Here is a 16,721-nt window from a genome sequence, read left to right as displayed (position 1 = left end):
ATTTTTGTATTTTAGTAGAGAGGAGGTTTTGCCATGTTCATGTTGCCCAGGCTGGTCTCAAACTTCTGGGCTCAAGTGATCTCCCCTCCATGGCCTCTCAAAGTGCTGGGATTACAGACATGAGCCACCATACCCAGCCAAAAAATAGTAATTTTTAAATGACCATATAAAACTTCTGCAACATTTATACCATATACTCAACCATCCCTTAACAGTCACTTAATGTTTTGTCTTTCAGAAAAAAGAACTTTAGGTTAGGCGCAGTGGCTCACACCTGTAATCCTAGCAGTTTTGGAGGCTGAGGTGGGTGGATAACTTGACCTCAGGAGTTTAAGACCAGCCTGGCCAATATGGTGAAACCCCATCTCTATTAAAAAAATAAAAATAAAAAAAATTAGCCGGGCACGGTGGCATGCGCCTGGAATCCCAGCTACTCGGGAGGCTGAGGCAGGAGAACTCCTTGAACCCAGGAGGCGGAGGTTGCAGTGAGCTGAGATCGCACCACTGCCTGCACTCCAGCCTGGGCAACAGAGCAAGACTCTGTCTCAAAAAAAAAAAAAAAAAAGAAAAGAAAAGAAAAAGAAAAAAGAACTTTTTAAATGATTACCTTGAAGTTCAGAAGAAATCCTTATTGACATTTTTAACAATTGCCATAATTCTTTTATACAGCATCCAGTTTATTACCATGACTACATTCTTGGCTGTGATCCCCACAGTCACATTTCTGAAAATATCTCATATGAAATGACAAATGTACTATATGGTGAAGTTCTGAAACCTCTTTCCAAGCATCAGCATCATGTGACCCAGCAGACTAGTTTCCTTTAATATTAAATTAACATACAAACCTACACATCTACTATCTTGTTTCTGTTCAACAAAGCAGGTGATTTTCAAGGTATTTGTATACAGATGCTCTAATCCTACACTATACATAGGAGAAATAAATCTTTCTTCTGTGAATCCTTTCCCCCTCCACAAACATCCCCCAGTCCCTAATTTATATAACATAATAAACAATGTCAATACAGTCTAACAATTAAGAATGTAGTCTTGGAGTCCAGCTTGAAAGTGAATCCCAACTCACCCACAATCTAGCTGTAGATTGCCATGGACAAGTTTCATGTACACAAATTCCCTAAGCTTGACAGAGGTTATTGTGAGGATTAACTGAAATCCATGGGAATCACTCAGCTTACTACAGGACACTAGATAAATTCTCACTAAACATTAGCTATTGTTATTGCAATATCTTAAAGAGAACTCTAGAATAACCATTAAACCTTTACAGTCCATTTATGTACTACGTCTCATCCAGTCTTTAATCTTTCCTCATCTTTATATAAATGAAAGCTCCGTGGCTGAGCACGGTGGCTCACACCTGTAATCCCAGCACTATGGGAGGCTGAGGCGGGCAGATCACTAGGTCAGGAGTTCGAGACAAGCCTGGCCTATATGGTGAAACTCCATCTCTACTAAAAATACAAAAATTAGCCAGGTGTGGTGACGGGTGCCTGTAATCCCAGCTACTTGGAAGGCTGAGGCAGGAGAATCACTTGAACCCGGGAGACGGAGGTTGCAGTGAGCCAACATCGTGCCACTGCACTACAGCCTAGACAACAGAGTGAGACTCCATCTCAAAAAATAAATAAATAAATAAAAGCTCTTACCTTTTTATACTTGTAAGTATCATAGTTAAGTGTGAATTCTGTGTCAAAACTATCTGAAATACTATTTTTCTTTTTTTTTTTTGAGACAGTTTCACTCTTGTTGCCCAGGCTGGAGTGCAATGGTGCAATCTCAGCTCAGTGCCACCTCCACCTCCCAGGTTCAAGTGATTCTCCTGCCTCAGCCTCCCGAGTAGCTGGGATTATAGGCATGTGCCACGATACCTGGCTAATTTTGTATTTTTTAGTAGAAACGGGGTTTCTCCATGTTGGTCAGGCTGGTCTCGAACTCCTGAGCTCAGGCAATCCACCCGCCTCGGCCTCCCAAAGTGCTGGGAATACAGGCGTGAGCCACCGCGCCCAGCCTGAAATACTACTCTTATTAGCTACGTGATCTTGGAGCACGTTACTTCCCCTCTCTCTATGCTTCACTGGTAAAATGGGCATAATATATCACACAGATAACAATTATGTAAATGGAATGAAATGATAAATATAAACAATAATATAATATGTTCAGAACCATTTTCCCACCTAGTAACAGCAATTTATTATTATTATTACTATTATTATTCCCCTATGCAAACTTCTTCAAAGTGGTATACAGTGGTAACTGTACTTGCCTCTAATACTGTACAATTTCTAAATCTTCTCTCTTCCTCCCTCAAGCTTTTCCAGATTGATCAGAAGAGCTGCAAATAACTCCTAACTCCACTCTATCTGAACTTAGAACTCACATAAGAACTTTTAGTGCTGTCCAGCCTGATTATACATTCTTTGTTTCATGTTTACATATCATCTTCAAAAAAGAAAAAACAAAACGACACATTCCTTGATTTTTATATCATACTAACACAACTATTTATGAAGATGCCAAATATTAAACAGATCTCTATTAGTCTGTCTTAGCAGTGTTTTTTACTATACATTTTAAGTTTACAGAAAATGGATGTTCCAAACTACACAGCACCTGCACAGGACCAACACATAGGGCCTATCACTACTGAAATCAACTAAAACTGGGCTTACTGGACTATGAATGTATTTATTAGCTAAGAATATAAAATCTATTAAGCTTCTAATAATTCACTGTCATGTAAGAAATTTTATAAACTATACATTTCTGGACAACTTGACAGCACTAGAAATGACAAATATAGCTTCTGACCAAATCTGTAGCATTCACTTATATATATTCATATTCACATATATATATATACACACACATATATATAAATGAACAAACACAATTTAAAGTTTTACTTACTCAAATTCTGTAGCATAATATTTAAGAAAGCCCAGTAAGAGGTCCCCAAGGTTTGATTCATTCTTTGAGAGGTAAGGAGGAACATTACATGGAGCTTGATGTACAAGGTGCAGCTGTATAGCAGGACTAAAAGATTCCTGTCAAAAAGAAGGGGAAAAAATGTAAAGCCATTTAAAACAGACACTAAGAAACTTTATAAATCCTGAACTAGACTCCTCTTTGAAAAAGAGAGAAGAAATTTTCTCTACGTTGGCAATTTGGAAACCTGAAATTTTTCTTCCACTAAAGACTTCACCAGTATTTGCAGTAGGCCAGAATGTACCTGAAAAATTAACAATCTAATCCTTGGCTTGAGTACAGCACTCAGTTAACCGAACAGATTGCTATTTAGCAAAAGATTTTCTAACTCATAAATAAAGCCTTACTATGCATACCAAGATTCTACCCAATACCATATAGATTTCTTCATAAAGGTTATCTCATTCTTAATAATTCCTACAAGAAGCAGTATATGTATAAAGGCTATATCAAGCACAAAGTAAGAGTTTTTTCTGTCACTTCAAACTTCTCTCAAAGGCCGTAAGAGTACCCTTAATATAGAAATACTACTTATACTAATTTTAAGATTTTATAAATTTTGCTTTGTTTCTGTATCTTAGGTGGAAGAGGAGATGTTCAACCTGAATTAAGCTTGAAAAGACAAAGAAGGCAGGGAAAATAAGATAGGAAGCATACCAACAAGCAATATTCAGCAAGCTTTTACCATAATATTTATAAAAGAGGATATCATTTGCCTGAAATCCAGGAACAAAGACACCTATTAGAAAGAATACTAATGGGTACTTATCCTGTTTTCCTATGTTACGCCATTCATTTTCATATTCATCTTTCCTCTATTAACAGCAAGTTCTGGCTCTCAAATATACTAAATGTATTATATAAATTATCAAGTCCATTTATATACATCAATTAGAAAATAATACAAGATAATTTGCACAGTGCCATCAGGGATGGTTTTCTGTATTTCTCCACTGCTGTCAGAACAGAAATGTTAAATTAGTTAAGGCAGCAGAATGACAACTACAGTTAAGATTCCAAACTACCTATTTAACCCTGGGCTTATAGATACTAATGTAATTAAAGACATCTAGATAATGCCAAGTTAAAAAATGGAGAATCTCCGGACGGGTGCAGTGGCTCACGCCTGTAATCCCAGCACTTTGGGAGGCCGAGGCGGGCAGATCACGAGGTCAGGAGATCGAGACCATCCTGGCTAACACAGCGAAACCCCATCTCTACTAAAAATACAAAAAATTTGCCAGGCATGGTGGCAGGTGCCTGTAGTCCCAGCTACTTAGGAGGCTGAGACAGGAGAATGGCGTGAACCTGGGACGCAGAGCTTGCAGTGAGCTGAGATCACGCCACTGCACCCCAGCCTGGGAAACAGAGTGAGACAAAAAAAAAAAAAAAAGGAGAATCTCTGAACAATGGTAGTAGAGAAATAGCATAGTGCATCATTTAATGCTAGTGCCCCCAAAATATGAATAAAAACAAAGGAGCAAGAAAACAAAAATACCTCCTCCCTTGTTCCATTACCTATAATTCTATCAATAATTGTTAACTACCAAGAAGTGATTACCTTTCTCTTGGAATAAAAATTCTATTCCAACCAAATTCATAAAGTTGATACTCCTCAACATGGGACTTTCCCCTTACATTCTAACAGCTGTAGTATTAATTACATTTTAAAATGCAAGTAGAAATTTTAAAAAGAGGAGGGTGTAGGAAAGAAACCTCAATTAGTAAAGACTAAAGGCAGAAGGAAGCACAGATGCAGTGCCTCTATTCCCCTTTAACTCTTACTCGTTAGGTATAAAATTGAACTTAGGGCAACAATATTTAAAATTATAAAATTTAAATGTTATTTTCTGGCAAATCAAACAAAAGGTATAATGTAGATCAAGTAAGTACGTCACTGTTTAATAGCTTCTTACTAATTTTGATTCCTAGCACCAAGCACAATTAGCATTCAATTTGTGAACTGAATATGCTAAAACAGAAGTCACTTTCTTATCTGAAGTTTAAAAAATGATTGTACCTCCTGTAAAATTTTTATTTTGTTCAATAATTTAAAGAAAAAGGTCAGCAATTATGACATTAAGAACTGAAGAGTCATGAGATCCACTCCATTAAAATGCTGAATGACCTCAGACCAACAATTTGGCCAGTCTCCTCTTAGCTCCACTGTTCTTTTTCATGGTCATACACAAAAAGAGTCAGGTCATGCTTATTGAGGGAGAACTGAAGCAGAAATCCAAACCAAAACTAAAAAAGATAAGGACACCTAAAAGCAGCTACCAGTAAATAGTAATTCTATCTATCCTTAAGAAATCCCCTAAGCCAGGCATGGTGGCTCAAGCCTGTAATCCCAGCGCTTTGGGAGGCTAAGGCAGAAGGATCAATCTTCGGACAATGAAGCACTTTCTGAAATAAGTTAGACTGGCTAATCTTCTATATGGAAACTGTTCTTTCTTTAAAATCTTAAGTGAAAGATGATCACTTTCCATCTCCAGGCAAACAGAAAGAAATTTAGGTGATTATCAAATAAAACAAATTAAGTATAATTTCACAGCAATATGAATTACGAAATCCCTGAGACCAGGAGTTTGAGACCAGCTTAGGCAACTTAGTGACACCCCATCTCTAAAAAAAATTGAAAGATCAGCTGGGTATGGTGATGCATTGCTGTCATCCCAGGTACTCAGGAGGCTGAGGCATGAGAAGTGACTGAGCCTCGAGGGCTCATCATTGCACCACTGCACTCCAGCTTGGGCAAGACTTTATCTCAAAAAAAAAAAAGAAAAAGAAAAAGAAAACCCCAGTTTTTAGTGACCATTCACATTACAGAAAGATTCTTTGCTTTAAAATGTCAACAAAGAATTTTTTTAAGGCCGGACGCAGTGGCTCATGCATGTAATCCCAGCACTTTGGGAGGCCGAGGTGAGCGGATCCCTTGAGGTCAGAAGTTAGAGACCAGCCTGGCCAACATGGTGAAACCCAGTCTCTACTAAAAATACAAAAACTAGCTGGACATGGTGGTGGATGCCTGTAATCCCAACTACTCAGGAGGCTGAGGCAAGACAATCGCTTGAACCCGGGAGGTGGAGGTTGCAGTAAGCCAAATCCACGCCACTGTACTCCAGCCCAGCCTGGGTAACAGAGCAAGACTCCATCTCAAAAAAAAAAAAAAAAAAAAAAAAAAAGATTTTATTTAAAAGGGAGCTTCCCCACTGTAGTTATGTATTTAAGAAAAATACACGCTATTTCAGATAGGACAAAGGGGTTCAGAACTTAAACTAATATTTTAGAAAGTACATAAAAAGCAACCAAAAAGTCAAAGAGAAAGAAAGCAGCCTTAAAATTACAAAGTCAGTCCACGGAATAGCAATTAAACTGATAAACATCCATCTCTTTAATAAATACATTTTTGGGTTACAAATTTTTACTGTTGCTTGTGTGCCTATATAGAGGGAAGATTTATTATATTTTTTGGGTTATTTTGGGCTTCTGATAATCAAATGTATAACGTATTAACTCCTGAAAACATTTCCAAATGATTTTTAAATGTTGATCCTTTAGAAGACACGTAATCTTTTATTTTTCTTCAAGTTAAAAAAAATTAAATAGAAAACCCCTTGAAAAACATCTGAGAACTCTCACCGCTTCTGCTCATCGAACTGTCTTTAATAATGGTAAAAATACCTTTTGCCAGATTCCATCATTTTCTCTGAGACTGTCCCACGATATCTTATGTTACCTTCAAAGTCTGAAATTTGGACAATTAAGTGCTTTCCAAAATAAGTTAGACTGGCTAACCTTCTATTTGAAAACTGTTCTTTAAATGATGAAAGGCTTAAGTCAAAGATGATCCCTTTCCATCTCCAGGTAAATAGAAATTTAAGTTATTAAAAGAGATTAAGCATAATTTCCTAACAATATGAATTATGAGACCCTAGAAATATATGTGAAGGAAGGTTACAAGGAAAAGAAAAACTGATAGGGAATAGTTCTGCCTGAAAAGAACAACAACTAAGTGATATCTTCAAGTTTCTGCAAAGCTATCTGAATTGCACGCAGGTAAGTCATCATTAATCTGGTGATATATGTTAAAGATTGATCATAAAATTTCCTTTAATTATATCTGACTTCAGATTTAAAAGTTGTGAAATCAACGTAAGTAACATAAAGTAGAGGTACTATAATGAAGAGATTAAAAGCATTAACTTTGAAGTCAGACTGAAGTGTGAAGCATCACCCTTCTACTAGCTGCAAGCATTTAAACAAGTTACCTAGCTTTCCTCAGCTTCGTCATTTATAATACAAGAAAAGGAAAAATACTCAGATGGTTGTTGTAAGGATTTATTAACTGTTTAGTATATGCCACATGTCATTATTATTGCACATTTATACAATGCAGTGTGGTTACCTTCTGAAACTTTTCATGTATTATTTCCAAATTAACTTTCCTATGTTTTCAAAATTCAAGTAGTGCCAACTTTAAAACAATGTTTTGTAACCATTTTTTAAAAAAAATCTACACCAAAATTTTTCAATCTTTTTTTTTTTTTGAGACAGAGTCTCGCTCTGTTGCCCAGGCTGGAGTACAGTGACATGATCTCAGCTTACTGCAGTCTCTGCCTCCCGGGTTCAAGCGATTCTTCTGCCTCAGCCTCTTGAGTAGCTGGGACTACAGGGGTGTGCCACCATACCCAGCTAATTTTTGTATTTTTAGTAGAGATGGGGTTTGGCCATGTTGGCCAGGATGGTCTTGATCTCATGACCTCGTGATCCACCCGCCTCAGCCTCCCAAAGTGTTGGGATTACAGGCGTGAGCCACCGTGGCTGGCTAAATCTTTTCAAAGGTATTCATTTATAGCCTGTTTCAGGTAATTGATCAATCTCTTCATCATATTAGGGCAATTTTTAAAAAGAAAAAAGTCGTTATACATATGTGTATACAACTGTCCCTTGGTATTCCCAGGCAACTGGTTCCAGGGCTCCAGGGGATGCTCAAGTCCCTTATATGAAATGGTTAAGTATTTGCATATAACCTATGTACATCCTCTCATATACTTTAAATCATCTCTAGATTACTTACAATACCTAATACAACTTAAACTCCATCTAAATAGTTGTTACACTATGGTTTTTTATTTGTATTATTTTTATTGTTGTATTTTTATTTTTCCTGAATGTTTTTGATGTGTGGTCGGTTGAATCCATGGACACATAACCCACATATAGAGGGTCAACCGTATATATACAGGCACACCTCGTTTTGTTGCGCTTCGCTTTACTGTCCTTTGAAGATACTGCAATTTTTACAAATTGAAGGTTTATGGCAACACTGCATCTAGCAAGTCTATCAGCAGAGCCATTTTTCCAGCAGCATGTGCTCACTTCAGGTCTCTGTGTTACACTCTGGTAATTCTCATATTTCAAACTTTTTCATTATTATTATATGTTATGGTGATCTGTGATCAGTAATATTTGATGTTACTACTGTAATTGTTTTGGAGTGCCACAAATGGTATCCGCTAAGACTGCAAACTTAATCAATAAATGTTATGTGTATTCTGATTGCTCCACTGACTGGCAGGCAATTCCCCTGTCCCTCTCCCCCTGCTTGGGCCTCCCTATTCTCTGAGACACAACAATACTGAAATTAGGCCAAATAACAACCCTACAATGGCTGTCCAAATGAAAGGAAAAGTCACACATCTCTCACTTTAAATGAAAAGCAAGAAATGACTAAGCTTAGTGAGGAAGTCATGTTGAAAGCCAATACAAGCCAAAAGGTAGGGCTCTTGCACTAATGACAGCCACGCTGTGAATGCAAAGGAAAAGTTCTTGAAGGAAATTTGAAGTACTACTCCAGTGAATGCATCAATGATAAAAAAGCAAAACAGCCTTATTGCTGATATGGAAAGTTTCATTGGTCTGGATAGATCAAACTATCAAAATATTTCTTTAAGCCAAAACCTAACCAGAGCAAGACTCTAACTCTCTTCAATTCTGTGAAGGATGAGAGAGGTGAGGAAGCTGCAGAAGAAAAGTTGGAAGGTAGCAGAGGCTGGTTATGAGGTTTAAGGAAAGATGCTATTTACATAACATAAAATTACAAAGTGAAGCAGCAAATGCTTAGCTAGAGCAAGTTATCCAGAAGTTATCTCCCCTAATTAACACGGCTACACTGAACAACAGATGAATGCAGCTACATTAAATAGCAGATTTTTCAGTGTAAATGGCAGCCTTCTATTCGAAGATGCTATCTAGAACCTTCACAGCTACAGAGGAGACATCAATGCCTGGCTTCAAGGTTTCAAAGGACAAGCTGACTCTTGTTAGGGGCTAATGCAGCTGGTGACTTTAAGTTGAAGCCAATGCTTATATACCATTCCAAAATCCCAGGGCCCTTAAGAATTATGCTACATTTACTCTGCCAGTGCTCTATAAATGGAACAACAAAGCCTTCATGACAACACATCTCTTTACAACATGGTACACTGAATATTTTAAGCCCACTGTTGAGACCTACTACTACTGCTCATTGACAGTGCACCTAATCATCAAAGAGTTCTGATGGAGATGTACAAAGAGATTAATGTTTTCATGCCTGCTAACGCAACATCCATTCTACAGCCCAAGGATCAAGTAGTAATTTTCATTTTCAAGTATTATTATTTAAGACATACATTTCACAAGGCTATAACTACCACAGAGAGTGATTCCACTGATGGATCTGGACAAACTACATTGAACCCTTCTGGAAAAAAAGTCATCATTCTAGATACTGTTCAAAACAGTCATGATTCACAGGAGGTCAAAATGTCAACATTAACAGAAGTTTAAAAGAAGTTAATGCCAATCCTTTTGGATGATTTTGAGAGGTTCAAGACTTCAGTGGAGGAAGTAATTGCAGATGTGGTGGAAACAGCAAGAGAATTAGAATTAGCAATGGAACCTGAAGATATGACTGAACTGCTGTAATTTCACGATAAAACTTTAACAGATGAAGTTCTGCTTCTTATGGATGAGCAAAGAAAAGCAGTTTCTTGAGATAGAGTCTACTCCTGGTGAAGATGCTGTGAATCTTGTTGAAATGACAACAAAATCCCAGTACTGCTTGGATCAACCATGTAACTTTTCTAAGACTTAGTTTTTTCATTCGTGAAAGAGGGATAATATTTGTAAGTGTATAAACAAAGGATTTAGAACATTACATAAACTTAGCTGGTAAAGTAGTGGCAGGGTTTGAGAGGACTGACTTCAATTTTAAAGGACGTTCTACTGTACGTAAAATGCTAGCAAAGGTCATCATACACTATAGAGAAATCTTTTGTGAAGAAGAGTCAATCAATGTGGCAAACTTTACTGTTGTCTTATTTTCAGAAACTGCCACAGCCACACCAACCTTCAGCAACCACCACCCTGGTCAGGAGTCGTCAATATCAAAGCAAGATTCTCCACAACTGGTGCTGAAGGCTCAGCTGATCGTTAGCACTTTGTAGCAATAAAGTATTTTTAAACAAAGGCATGTACATTTTTTAGATATAATGCTATTGCATACTTAAAAGACTACATGATAGTGTAAACATAACTTCTGTATACACTGGGAAACCAAAAAATTCATGTGACTCACTTTATTGTGGTGGCCTGGAACCAAACTTGCAACACCTCAAAGGTATGTCTGCACAGGTTGCAAATCTGCACAGCATGTTATTACTGAATACTGTAGGCAACTGTAATAAGTATGTGTGTATCTAAACATATCTAAAAATAGAAAAGGTACACTAAAAACATGGTATAAAAGATAAAAAACAGTATACCCTTACCATGAGTGGGGCTTACAGAAGTAGAAGTTGCTGGGTGAGTCAGTGAGAGAGTAGTGAGTGAATGCGAAGGCCTAGAACATTACTATACACTACTGTAGACTTTATAAATATTGTACACTTAGGCTACCCTGAGTTTATTTAAAATTTTTTCTTTTTTCAATAATAAATTAACCTTAGTTTACTGTAACTTTATTTTAAAAACTTTTTAACTTTTAGGCTGTTTTGTAACAACACAGCTTAAAACACACTGCGCAACGATACAAAAATATTTTCTTTCTTCATATCCTTATTCTATAAGATTTTTTCTAATTTTTTTTCCTTACTTTTAAACCTTTTTGTTAAAAAACAAAGGCACAAACATACACATCGGCCTAGGCCTACACAGTATTGGGATCATCACTATCACTGTCTTCCACCTCCACATCTTGTCCCACTGGAAGATCTTTGGGGACAATATCATGCATGGAGCTGTCATTTCATATAACAATGTCTCCTTCTGGAATACCTCCTGAAGGACCTACCTGAGGCCATTTTATAGTTAGCTTGCTTTTTAAGCATAAAGAGTACACTCACAAATAATGACAAAAAGTATAGTACAGCAAAAACCAAGTGACAGGAATTTTTCAGCTCTATCATCATCTTATGAGACCACCATCATGTATGTGGTCTGTCATTAACCAAAACATCATTATGCAGCACATTACTGTATATGTATAATTTTAGGTGTTTTTAACATTTAACTACACAGAAAAGCTCTAGAATTCTTTATTTCATAACTATTAAAAAGAAGAGGGTTATTTTCTTGCGACTCCTAGAGTACAAAGATACTTTTAGGGAAGGAAACAAATAGCTAAAAAATACAAGTTGTACTGATAAATCTACCTAGCATAAATTTAAGTTAACCCTCATAGTAATATGCTTGCATTAAAATAAAGATTCTTTCATAAGCTTTATCTGTTTATATATTTAACTTTCTCAGCTTCATTTCTTCAACTGAATAGTAAATACTCTGCCCTCTATCAGTTATGTTGTTTAAGTCAATAAGAATTTAGTAATAATCAGTAATTCTATACTATAATATAGTCTTCACAATGTTTACAGCCTTTTATCCCTTTCATATCACAACTGAACTGAAATATACCAATTTTTAAAATATTTAAAATGTTACAAATTTTGAAAAGAAAATATGAAAATGACTAAAAAGCACAGTATACTGAACAAACTTATTCCATTCCAAAATTGTTTTATTTTAAAAATAAACCCTATTTTGTATTAGAGAAGCTCCAAATTTAAAAGAACCCTGTGGTTTCCTTTGTAAAGTAACAAAGTTTTTTTTTGTTGTTGTTACTTAAAATGGTAAGTCATTCTTAAACTTATTTATACAAGCTGAAATTTTGCCGTAACTGTTGTCCTTAAAGGTATATCTGTATAAGAACAATCAGATGTATACAAATAAAATGTAATAAGCAACAGAAATTAGGTAAAATGTTAGTGAATACTACCATAAATTTGCCTTCCCCCAAGAAACAGTATAATGGAAAAACTGTTAGTACCACTTGGATCAATCATGTAACATTTCTGAAACAGTTCCTTCATTAGTGAAAAAGGGATAATACCTTGCAAGTGTATTTGTTCAGGATTTTTAAAATTGTGTATAAAATGTACAGTATGCTGACATATAATGGATACTAAACAAACAATGGTTATGGTTATTATATATATATATATTTTTTTTTTTTTTTGAGACGGCATCTCACTCTGTCGCTGAGGATGGAGTACAGTGGCGCAATCTCCGCTCACTGCAATCTCCGCCTCCCAGGTTCAAGCAATTCTCTTCCTCACCCTCCCAAGTAGCTGGGATTATAGGCACCTGCCACCATGCCTGGCTAATTTTTGTATTTTTAGCAGCGATGCAGTTTCACCATCTTGGCCAGGCTGGTCTTGAACTCCTGACCTCGTGATCCACCCACCTCGGCCTCCCAAAGTGCTGGGATTACAGACATGAGCCACCGTGCCCGGCTGGTTATTATTAATAGCAAATAAGCTGATTTGTTTGTTACATCAGACGGACTATTAAAAATGTGTTCTGCTGACCAGCTTACAGGTTTCATATAAAACAAAAAATCCTGTGTGAGAAGAGGTAGTTAAGTCCCTACCCATGTAAACAAAAATCTTATAGTAAAGGCAAATTCAATATTTATGATGGCAATGTAACTATATGTGAATGCAAATCAGGAGATTCCTAATCTGGTAGGTCTTGCTATTAGTATTTTTTAAGGTCTTGGGGCTAAATCTATTTCCCCATTGCAGGTATAGAAATAAGCTTATAAGCAAAACAGATGGAGAGTATAGGGCCAGAGGTAGTGGATATGAACAGAAGTCAGGACTCTGTCATGGAAGAAAGCTAGATAATAAGAAAAACAGAACACAGAAGTGAAAATGGGGCCGTTAGTAAGAACCTGAGTATTATAAAAGCGTTACCTCTGACCCCAACCACAGTACACTGATATTTTGCCAGTGTCCTATATTAGTAAAAAGAGCTTCATGTAGCATAGGGTTTTAAGTGAGACTGCTGCAGAAGCGTTTTTCAATACACAATATTATTTTAGGGATAAGTTTATTAGATCCTTTGCTAAAGAACATATGCAGCTCTTTCTACACTGACACCTGGGTCTTAAAGCAAGATGAGATTGGGTCAATAAAATGAAATATGACCTTTCAGTACGAACAGAAGAGTCAATACTTCATGGAGAGATAAAAACATTCAAAATGAAGGCCAACAGGCTGGGTGTAGTGGCTCATGCCTATAATCCCAGAACTTTGGGAGGCTAAGGTAGAAGGCTCACTTGAGGCCAGGAATTTGAGACCAAACTGGACATCACAGCAAGACCGTCTCTACAAAAAAAAAAAAAAAAAAAAAAAAAAGAATATATAAAAAGATTTCAAAGAATAAGGTCAAAAAGTTCAAGTTACGGCGCCTGTAGTCCCAGCTACTTGGGAGGCTGAGGCAGGAGAATGGCCTGAATCTGGGAGGCAGAGCTTGCAGTGAGCTGAGATCCGGCCACTGCACTCCAGCCTGGGCGACAGAGCAAGACTCCGTCTCAAAAAAAAAAAAAAAAGGCTCTTGTTATACAGTCTCTTCTAGTAGATGACCTTCCACAGAATGTGAGATCTCCACTACAGCAAGGCTGTATTAAAATGAACCTTTATTATCCAGCACCTTGCATGTGTGCATTACAATAATAACTTATGTTCAAAACCAAGAACATTGGTCCTTCTCAATTATCAGATATTAAACTGTATTAGTTGATGTTCCATGTCAAGTAAATTTGTTATATTTTGTGTAACACAATAAGTACGTTTTTTGAGAATTAATCGTCTAAGCTGATTATATTTCTCTTTGTAATATGACTATTTAGTAAGTTCAGAAGACAGCTCTTCTTATAAGTATATGAAACCAATATGTAAAAATTATGTGGTTTCAGAAGAGCAGTCAAACATTCTAAACAAGTAGCTTAAATATTATTTCCAAATAAATGCAGGAAAAAGGATGACTATGGAGGAAAACACTAATGATATAAAACAAAGAAACAGAGAATTCTGGAGAAAGAACACGAAAACTGAAAAAGAAACACAAGGATTCTTATAGATGATGAATACATACATAACGTATGTGTCTCTAAACTCAAACTAAGTACATATTAAATCTTTTCTAGTAGCCACACTTCATTTCTTGAACGTTTCCAATTAATGTCAGCAGGATTCATAGTATTATGCAGACAAGAACAGTGTACTAATATTACCTGTTTTGGTGTATTACTTGGCAAGATCAAATTAAAGATAAAAAGATTATCCAATTGTTCAACTTCTCTTCCCCCTGCTTTTCAAAGTATAAATATACTGGGCTAAAAAATGTCTGAGTTACTAACTAAAGAAATCCTGTGAAGCTATATTTTAAAATAGTAGGAAGAAAACTGGAATAAGGCCAAATGGGCAACTGAGTATATTTAATCTCCATTAGTGATAATCTTGAGCATCATGCAAAACAAATTCCACCATTAACACAACTGACCAGACTGTCTGCCAATAACAAAATAACAAGTATGAGAGTTTTCTGAAACAGAATATGAAACATTTTAAATGTTCTCTTGGTATATATAGAAAATGTTATGTACTTAACCTTACTACTTTTATAGTCACATTAATACTACTTATAATAGTTCTACATACATTTGACATAAAATGTATTATAATAATTTATAAGAAACACTTACTGGGTAAATTTTTTGGAGGGATGGAAGGATGGGTTCAGGTAGGGCTATAAAAAGAAAAAGTTTAAAGCTTCCGTGATTCACGTGATTCATTTTACAATGCAATAATTTGTCAGCTACATCCCAGGTATGAGACTATAAGGGTTTATGCTAAAATTCAACAGTTTTCAAGTATTTCATGAAATTCTTATCCCTAAGTTTGTATTTAAAATATATTTAAGTTGACAAACTAAGGTTTTATTAATAAACTAGATATATCCCTATGTAAACCAATGTTCCTCACATGGTTTTAGAATAGGCTATCAATAAAGGGACACATGTAATTTGTCCAACATCAGACATACACACACAATAAGCAAGACAAGGATTGCTCTACAGATACTGAATAGACATTATTAAGATGGATGTAGTAATCAAAAACCATAATTTTAAAAATACAGTTCAGTGACACTAGGAGAGAAAAATAGTTCTTTCATAATTGTCCCTTTATTATTTAATTTCCACTGACAATACCAAAATTGAAATCGTTCAGGAAACTGATATACTGCAAATAACAACAACAAAAAATCAAATAAAACTGAAAGAAAATCTTTAACCTCATTAGTACATTTTTAAAGAATGTTCAGCAAAAGTTAGAAAACTAAGGGCAACAATCTGCTATAAATAAAATTTCACACAAAGAAATCATTATCCTGTTATCACCATATTTTTGTCATCCTTCACCATTCAATAGTTCTAAACAAATCCAATCTCATTAAATGCACGAACAGTAACTTTACATTGTTTTAATATGAAAAGAACAATATAAAAAGGCAAAGTGCCTAACATTCACAATATAAGAAATAACTGTAAAATAAAATGTCACGAGTATGGTAAAATACAAATACTACATTTTCAAATTTAAGAATTAGGAAGTATTTAAGAATTAGGAATACACTACATATAACAACTACATAAACTCAACAACAAAGCATATTAATTCACTTTTAATGTGTGATTTAGCAAAAACTTTAAAAAATGACTTCTGAAATATATAAACGTACATGTAATGAACCATTATGACCAACGTACATGGTCTCCAACTATAATTAAAAGGGTATAAGTTTTTACCACATATTACAAAGTAGGATGCTTTATTTAAATTTCCCTTATGTATCACATTTCACCCCATGTTGAAAATTGGCATAAAATTAAATTCCATGATACGTCTTCATGTTCTCAGTACATGACTGAGAATATTAGTAGAAAAAACTCAATCATTACTTACCAGAATCACTCTTAGGAAGTAAGAATATATATATTCCTTTCCCCTAAGAGGCATTCAAATACTCAACATGCTAAAAGACCTGTCAAGTAAACTCAAACCCCACTCACCTTAATTCTAAATGTCTCTATATTTGTATAACACTTTTTAATGGCTTTCTAGTAATTTTGGTTATAATACAGAAGTCAAATTGGAAAATCTTGCAAGAAATTAGTTTACTTAAAAACTTGAATACCTTTCCCATTGAATACTCTAGTATACTAAAAGTATAATAAAACAAAGGATGAAGAAAAGATTATAGAGAATTAGAATAAAAAACCTTTATCTCATTCTGGTAACATAACTAGAATACTAGGA

At 35.5% G+C, this 16,721-nt stretch overlaps 1 protein-coding gene across 15 annotated transcripts in view; it reads right to left on the bottom strand.

The window, feature by feature from the left end:
• The window catches only part of TENT2 (terminal nucleotidyltransferase 2), a 73,718-nt gene that overhangs the window by 14,582 nt on the left and 42,415 nt on the right, over positions 1-16,721 (bottom strand). For 12 of the 15 annotated variants that reach the window (XM_005557254.4, XM_045393933.2, XM_045393939.2 and 9 more), the window contains 2 exons: positions 15,104-15,147; positions 2,935-3,071 (listed from right to left, as the gene is read on the bottom strand). In XM_005557254.4, the coding sequence (XP_005557311.2) occupies positions 2,935-3,071; positions 15,104-15,147 (181 nt within the window). The remainder of the gene's footprint in view (positions 1-2,934; positions 3,072-15,103; positions 15,148-16,721) is intronic. The other 3 variants (XR_012413767.1, XR_012413765.1, XR_012413766.1) reach the window with 1 other exon arrangement.

The sequence above is a fragment of the Macaca fascicularis genome, chromosome 6, assembly GCF_037993035.2.
Source record: "Macaca fascicularis isolate 582-1 chromosome 6, T2T-MFA8v1.1".
Classification (NCBI taxonomy): domain Eukaryota; kingdom Metazoa; phylum Chordata; class Mammalia; order Primates; family Cercopithecidae; genus Macaca; species Macaca fascicularis.
Note: the sequence above shows the minus strand (reverse complement) of the source record. Positions and strands in the feature narration are given on the sequence as shown.